This window comes from Gavialis gangeticus, unplaced genomic scaffold, assembly GCF_001723915.1.
Source record: "Gavialis gangeticus isolate Ggan-Ray unplaced genomic scaffold, GavGan_comp1, whole genome shotgun sequence".
NCBI classification, from domain to species: domain Eukaryota; kingdom Metazoa; phylum Chordata; order Crocodylia; family Gavialidae; genus Gavialis; species Gavialis gangeticus.
Genome location: NW_017729003.1, coordinates 9,022,805 through 9,030,870, shown reverse-complemented (window position 1 = coordinate 9,030,870; position 8,066 = coordinate 9,022,805). Strand labels below are relative to the sequence as shown.

The 8,066-nt window shown below is 42.9% G+C and overlaps 1 protein-coding gene across 5 annotated transcripts in view; it reads right to left on the bottom strand.

Moving 5' to 3' along the window:
• Positions 1-8,066, bottom strand: part of MICU1 (mitochondrial calcium uptake 1) — a 276,027-nt gene that overhangs the window by 229,016 nt on the left and 38,945 nt on the right. For all 5 annotated transcript variants that reach the window (XR_002095722.1, XM_019507793.1, XM_019507792.1 and 2 more), the window contains exon 3: positions 1,425-1,587. Coding sequence is in view for 4 of the 5 variants with exons in the window: in XM_019507793.1 (XP_019363338.1) it covers positions 1,425-1,587 (163 nt within the window). In the remaining variant the exon portion in view is untranslated. The remainder of the gene's footprint in view (positions 1-1,424; positions 1,588-8,066) is intronic.

Below are 8,066 nucleotides of genomic sequence, written 5' to 3'. Positions count from 1 at the left end.
CCCCCCGAGTATAGCCCCAGCAAAGCCCCCCTTGCTGGGAAGAGGCCAAATGTAGACCCCAGCCTGCCCTTGCCCCATGCACAAATCGAGCAGGCACATGCCCCCCACACCTCTCCCACTGTCCCCCGCCCTTCCCAACCCCCTAGACAAGCCACCTGCAGCTGTCCCACACCCCACCCTGGCTGGGCAGCACCTGCCCCTGCCTGTCCTTCCCTCATTGTTTGAGGCCTTGATCTGTGCCCTCCCTTATACGCCTTTCCCCACACAGATTTACTGGCTAGACTCTGCTCTCCATGCTGCTGGGCTCCATTCCTGACCATGTGCATGCTGCAGTGTGTGCATGCACATGGCATTTATCAGTGACATTAACTGGCTACACCAGCCAAAAAAAGCCAATTGCCAATATTGTTAATTTTTCTGTTACTGGTGCCAATCCAATATGGACTGATGCATCAGTGCACCTCTAACATTTACTCTTACTATGTTGCATGTATTGCACACTCATTAATATAGGTAGGCCTAAGCAATAATATCTCATGTTTATTACAGTAACATCCAAATAGGGGATCAAAACCTTTTGCACTAGGTACTGTGAATGCATATGGACCAATAAAGATGGTAAGCTGAGTGTAACAAGGACCAACTCCTGTTAACTGCCTAGCCCTAATCGCAGTAAAGTTAGAAAGCTGCAGAGTCCCAGATAATAAGCAGCTAGCAGCCTGCTGAGGTGACCTCAGGTCAGACGGAGGAGGAGCCAGGACTATAAGCCCTGTACCAGAGGCAGTGGGGTCAGTTTGATTTGGGCAGAGCTGGAGATGGACCTCTTGGCTGATGGAAGCAGCACTGGGAATTTGAGACTATCCTAGGCTATGCAAGCAGAAACTCCTTATACAAAGCTAAAGGGGCAGTACCAGAGCCTAAGTAAACTGTGCAGGGGCCCAGGAGGGCCAGAGCTACTTGAAACCAATGGGACTGAGGGAAAGCCTGGGAAATGGTTGTAGAAAGTCAACCCACTGCAATGAATTATGTCTGAGCTTTGCTCATTGCATTTGGAACCACAAGGGATGGGAATGGATGAAGGGGCAGAAGAAAGCTATTGAATGTGCCTAGGGAAGGTGCTGCAGTCAAAGGACCATTAGAGACTGGGGGCTAAGCCTGAGAACCAAAGGAATCATTCTGGTGGACTGGGGCAGCCCCCCAAATTTAAATAGCAAAAGGTATGGCAGGCAAGTACAGGGAGGTACCCCAATTAACCAGAGAAGAAAAGATATAGGATTAGAGTTGGCCACCAGGAGGTGCCACACCCACCTTTAGACGATAAATCTCATTCCACGAGACACACAACACGGCTAAAAAAACAGAAGCAGAAGAATTTACTTTAACTCTCCATTACATACCACAGCTACACTACTTGTACTACTCACGTTCTGGCTGTTTTTCATTAGGAGTTATGGATCTCACAAAATCTTGTGGCGTCATAAACACCTCTGAATCTCCGTGTTCATTTATTACTTTCAAAGTGGCAAAGTATCTGAAGATTTTGTCTGGAGTGGAGTAGGCCCGGATCCTATTCTCATATTCCATCACCTAGAAAAGACGTTAAAGAGAGTTCAGTCCGTGACAGATGTACTCTTGGCAGCCATATTTAGTAGTCTTGTTAAAATTCTGTACAATCACAAGAGGTTCCAAATGAAACAGCTGCTATACAATGCCAAAGGAAGATAGTGTCATCAACTCAATTTTATTCTGGGTTTTACGATACTTTGTTTTCCTAAAAGCCTCCACTCCTTATGTCACTTAATTACTTGAGAATATTAACTTTCATTTTTAAATGAAGATTCTAGTCTTCAGGCTTTCACAGAAAAGAAAAAAAAAATGTGAAAAATTTTGCAGTGTGTTCAGAAACCAGAAGGGAAATAAATACCTCCCCCTGCCCCCAATATATTATTTAAAAATATATATCAGAATTTTTAAAACTAAATGAATACTTTTGGAAGCCCGACTCTCAAGCTCTGAACACTTGGTCTCTGCTTCAGTTTTGTGAGGGATAAGACTAGAAAGGGAAGAGAACAGGGCTTCATTTCTTGGTCACAGTTGGGAAAGATGGCTGCAGGTTACTCTGTCCCTCATTCACAAAAGGCATCATTTTGTCTAATTTCTGCTTTATGCACCATGTTTACAACATTTTGCAGATGTCCTAGGCTCACACCTTTTTCCAATTTGACATTTTTGAGGCCCACAAGCAGCAGTTTTCCTATGTTTAAAATAAGTGTTCTTAATTAGTTAGGGTGGACAGACTACAAAAGTGGGCAGATGAGAATAGGATGGGGTTCAACGTAGACAAATGCAGGGTGCTGCACCTTGGGAAAAGGAATCCACAGCATACATACAGGCTGGGGAGTTCCCCTCTTGAAAGCACAGAGGCAGAATGGGATCTTGGAGTCATTATTGGCTCCAAGATGAACACGAGCTGCCAATGCCAGACTGCAGCCAGCAAGACCAGCCATACTCCCCCTCTATGCAACTCTGGTCAGGCCGCAGTTGGAGTAGTGCATCCAGAAGTGTGGCGCCTAGTACAAGAGGGATGTGGCCAGCCTGGAGAGGGTTCAGAGGAGGGCCATCCACTTGGTGAGAGGGCAGCAGGACAGGCCCTATGAGGAGAGACTGAGGGACCTGAATCTGTTCAGCCTCAGCAAGAGGAGGCTGATGGGGAACCTGGTGGCTGCCTACATACTCATCAGGGGAGATCAAGAGCAAATAGATAGAGCCCTTTTCTCCCCAGCACCACCTGGGGTGATGAGGAACAATGGTAATAAGCTGATGGAGAATAGGTTTAGGTTAGAGATCAGAAGGCAATTTTTTTACAGTTAGGGTGGCCAAAATCTGGAACCAACTTCCTTCCCTACCTTGGGCAAATTCAAGAGGAGGTTGGATGATCACCTGTCTGGGGTCTTGTGAACCCAGCATTCATTCCTGCCTGTGGCAGGGGGTCAGGCTAGATGATCTGTTCAGGTCCCTCCTGACCCTAGCTACTACGAAACTATGAAAATCAGCAGAAAGCCTAACACAGCAGTGAGCAAAGGCCAATATGCAAAAATATCAGACTCAAATCCCACTATGTTCAAAAGTAGTAACTCTGTTCATTCATTAGCTTTTTTCTACACCACTACAGTTTATCATTCATTTGCTTTTTCAGACTTATTTCCATAAACACCATCTCCCCTAACCTTATATTTAAAAAAAAAATGCTATCAGACCAAACCCAGATCTGACAGAACTCAGTTCAGAACACAAGGCTCTACAACAGGGATGGCTAGCCTGTGGCATGCGTGACAAGTAGTTTCTGTGTGTGGCATGCACCACATTGTGGATGGGGTAGTCAGCACAGCAGCAGGTAGGAGATGGAGCAGGAAGCAGAGCAGCAGATCACACAGAGAGCACAGGGCACGGAGCAGGAAACAGAGCAGCAGGTTGGACATATGAAGGGAATTTGACTGGCACTCAAGGGAGTGGCAGGCTGTAATCTGTTGCATGCCTAGCAAGGTTAGCCTTCACTGCTCTAGAGCAAGAGGACTTCAAGTTTCAGTGTAATTTCTGCACTCTTATTGGGCTATAGTTTAAGATCAGGTATTACTAAAACACAATATAAACAGCAAAACAGTGACAGATCGAAGTAGTATTTCCCATCACTTGGATTGAAAGTTGCTAACATTTGGAGAGAGGTTGGAGCAAATATGCAATAATAAATCAATTCAAAGTCTTGCTAGTGAGGCAAGAAGCAATTGTTTTCATGATTTACATGAAGAATCTCTTTTGAGGTCTAATAAAACTATACATATCAAGGGATAAAGATTTCTGAAAGTGACAAATGATCACATACTTGACCAAGACATTATTCATACCAAAGATCAAATCTAAAAATTTAGAAATTAAATTAGTATCATGTACACTGTTCTCATCACAAATCAGTTTCAAAAACACCTTTAACATTCAACCTTCCTAACAGAGCAACAGGCAAGGTTGGTAATCTTTTCCCTTTAACTGCAGCTCTGCTCACAATTGCTTCAATAATCACTGCTGTTTTTCCATCAGCTGGTAAAACATACATAATATACTGCAAGTGACATCTCTGCTTCAAATTGCTCTTAATTCTAAATCCATAGCAAACTTTAGTTTAGAAATATATAGGATTTTATTAAGGTAAGAAATAAGCCTTGTATTCAAGCATCAGTGCTGGAGGTATAAAAGCTACAGGTCTTTCCTGACCTCAGCACAAAACAGCACAGCTCCATTTTCAAAGGCAAAGAAAAGAAAGTAGAGGTAGGGCATGATCTGATACTCCATCACAGGAAGTTGGCTTCACATTTAAAAGGTTCAAACCTTATAACGATGAGTTGCAGGAGTACTGAGGAACAGAAGTTGAAGTTTGGAACAAATTTGGAGAAGCAGGACCACTCTGAGAGGCCTAAAACTTGGCATTAGAAATAAACCTTGGGTGAGACCAGAACAAGATTCAAGTGGACTTAAGGAAGAAAGGAAGGGTAGTGAAGAGAAAGTTGAACAGAAAGATGCAGGGAATGGGAAAAGTAAGAAGGGAAGAATAAGGAAAGAAAAATTAAAAGGAAGTAGAGAAAAGGGCAAAAAAAGAGAGTAAAAAAATGGGGAAAAGGACAGGCCTGGTAACAGGAAAAAAAACCATGGAAGAAATGAGTCAAGGCATGTGTCACAAGCTTGTCTGCTGGAAACCACTGTAGCCTTGAGTTTCTCACCACTGTGCTGCCACTTGCCCCAAGTAATAGACCAAGGTTGCCCTGGGAGAGCTCCTGGTCCCAGCAACCCCCGTTCCATTGCCTTATACTGGGCCCTGAAGCTGCAGTGGTGGAAATCTCTGCAAACCCTGAGATGCCCCCACTTTGGGTTGTAGAAGTTACAGGTCCCCCCGCTCCATAGAGTCAGCCTGGAATATCACCTGTCGCAAAAAATCACCCCTTTCACAGGCAATCAAGGAAACAACAAAAGAATTTATTATAAAACAAGCATGAGAAATCAGTAACCATACACTGATACAGAGATATAAAAGAAAATACCAGAACACTGATCTGTTCTTACCCGGCACCATAAATCCTAAAATACAGTCCTTAGCCAGCTTCCCATGACAGAGAGCAGACTCCACCTCTGACTTCATGCCAAAGCCTTCTGCATCTCTCCATCAGCTTGCTTTTCCTTGGCTAGGGAACCTAATCCTCACTTCCCCCCCAACCACCCACCCACACTTTAACCCAGGAAGACTGAATTTCAAGCCATGCTTCAAGGCAGGCTTTAAGTACCACTGCCAGTCTGGCAATTAACAGACATCACCCCTTCATTTTTAGTGGGACTCATGCTATGCCTAACATCTGAAGGTGCTCATTTACTAGACCAGAAATGTGCATCCTTTTTAGATATCCTTCACTAATCCAATATTAATCTCTCCTGTATGACACTTTGCTAATCAAACTAGTACACTCTTCTTATAAAATGTACATTTATCATTGTCTGGCCAAAAACAGGCTTCCTGTGCCTCTTAGTGTACCCACATGGGGGACCAGTAAGCAGCCCAAGTCAAATACTAATTCTCAGCCATTAACTCATTTAAGGGTGAAGAGATGAGGACTGCTCAAGTTAATCACTACCTTCCTGACACAGCCTTGGCTGAAATATAAAAGTTACATCAGAATTACAACTATACCAAATACTATAACACATACAGTTATGAGAACAATAAAAGACTGAACACAGTTTGGACTGGCTAAAATTAAAGACTAAACACAGAGTGAACCTAATTTGGGAGAGTATCCACATAGTGAACCCCTAGAAGTAACTTTGTTTTGGGGTGAATCTGTGACAAGATGTAACATGGATAATTAAGGAAGAAGAAAGAGTGATGTACCAAGTTAAAGATTAAATTTGAAATTAGAAAAAAAACAACCCAGTAACAAAATGACAATACTCCAAATATTTAGTGCTTGCCTTACACACACATTTGTCTACAATACATGCATACAACTTTCTTAGGTCATTTCAACACAAAAACATTAATACTTCAGGTGCATTTAGAAGATTCTGAATTTAAGCCAACTCTAGTAGAGATGCTTCCAACGGAAAAAAAAATAACCTTTTGTTTGTTTGATGGAATAAGCCTGGTTGACAGGCTTTTCAAAAGGATATAATCTACATGGGACTCTTTTTCTGTTACTGAATGTTTTTCACACATTTGTTCAGCTTTGACATCAGACCACCTTCAAGCGTGAGACTCTAGCTCTGAAAAACTAAACTCTCAGCTGATCTCATAGTGGCATTGACCAAATCAAAAAGGGAAGAAGTTCCATTTTGCTAAGAACAAAATACAAATATTTCAAAGGATAATGGACAAAATTGAAAACTAGCAAAAAAGGAATCCCATGAGCCGAACAAGACTCAGAGCTACTATTCTGAAAGCTTTACAACCACTCTGTACATACGGTTGAAGAGGGAAAAAATTATAGCCATGAAGAGAAAATAAAATAAATCTAAGGGTCTCCATAATTACCATTTTAATATACTTCCACAGTATCACTAAGCCACCTTTGACTATCATCAGATGGTCAGAGTGGGAACTCCAGCAGTTAGATCTCACTAACAGCCTGCATAGTAATAGTGTTGATAAATTAGCATTCATTTTCATTAGGTTGCTTACTGCAATGTACACTGAATTAGATTCTCAGCACAATTAACACTCATAATGCAGCATACCTGCCAAGGCCTAATGACTGTTCCAAATGGATCTTATTCAAGCAGTCCTAATGCAGTAAACAAATTTTTTTTTTAATAAATTAACATATCACACCAGTCATATTCTATTTGATTGATCATTAACCTTCGACTACAACTGTACTTTAATAGCCTTTACATTCTCTCTCCTTTACGGGCAAATATAAATATATTAAGTTACAAGATACTTGCCCTAGAATCATCACTACTAAATCACAGCACAAATCCTTATTTGGCAATGAGTGATTTGTATCCTAACTTCTACACTGATTCACCATCTAGGATAAACTTTGTCATGCATTAATTCTTAATCACTAATTACTGCCTTAATTAAAAACAGTACTTGGATAAACAGATAGTTTCTGAACTTCAAGTTAATTTGAAGCATCTCTTTCTCCAGGAAAGCTACATAAATCTTTCCGTTTCTTATAGGCAGGAATAGAAAAAAAAAAAAAATGTTCATGATTTACATTGCCAAGAATTCCTGAATTGCTACAACTGACCTAACTTCTGAGCAGAGTATCCTAAAAGTTCATTTAACTGCAGCCTCAAATGTAAACTGTTTACTTCATCATTGGAACAAAAAACCTGACTCGGTGTCCAAACACCTGCTTTCTTGCAATTGGCTCTAGAGTATTACAATACAAGTCAGTTGGGCTATTGGCAAGTCACTCACCAAAGGCAACTTCCAGCCCTAAACTTCTGTGAATCTGAACTGTTGCATGCATAGCAGAAATAGGACCATGCCTACAAAGGACATGCTTGAACATACATAAAACAGAGTCCAGTACTTAATACATTGTTGCCAAACTGCCAGTTATGCAGGGTTACTGTATTTCCAATTCCAAAAAAAGAGGACACTTGGGGGGGGGGAGAGAAGAGAACAGGGGCAACTATCTCATTCCGAACCCACAGCCCGTCCATCCCTGCTGCTGCCTCTCATTTCCAACCCATAGAACCCTGTGCCCCCCCCAGCCATTCTGGTACCCTTCAGTCCTGACCCGCAGCCCCTCTCCCCCAGTCCCTGCTGGTGCCCTTGCTCCCAAACCAGAGCCCCCTGCTCCCCACAGTCCTGCAGAAGTGGGCCTCCAGCTGCTCCCGTTCCAACCAAGGTACAGCAGAGTCTCCAATTCATGTGGGCAGCAGGGGAGCAAGTCTGGCCCTGGCAGGGGTGGGAGGGAAGAGGAGGGGAGGCCTGTGGCACCTCCGGCCCTGGGCTGGGGCCCCCATGCTGCGTCAGGCAGCCTGGCCATGCCCCCCTCCCCCTCCCCAGCGTC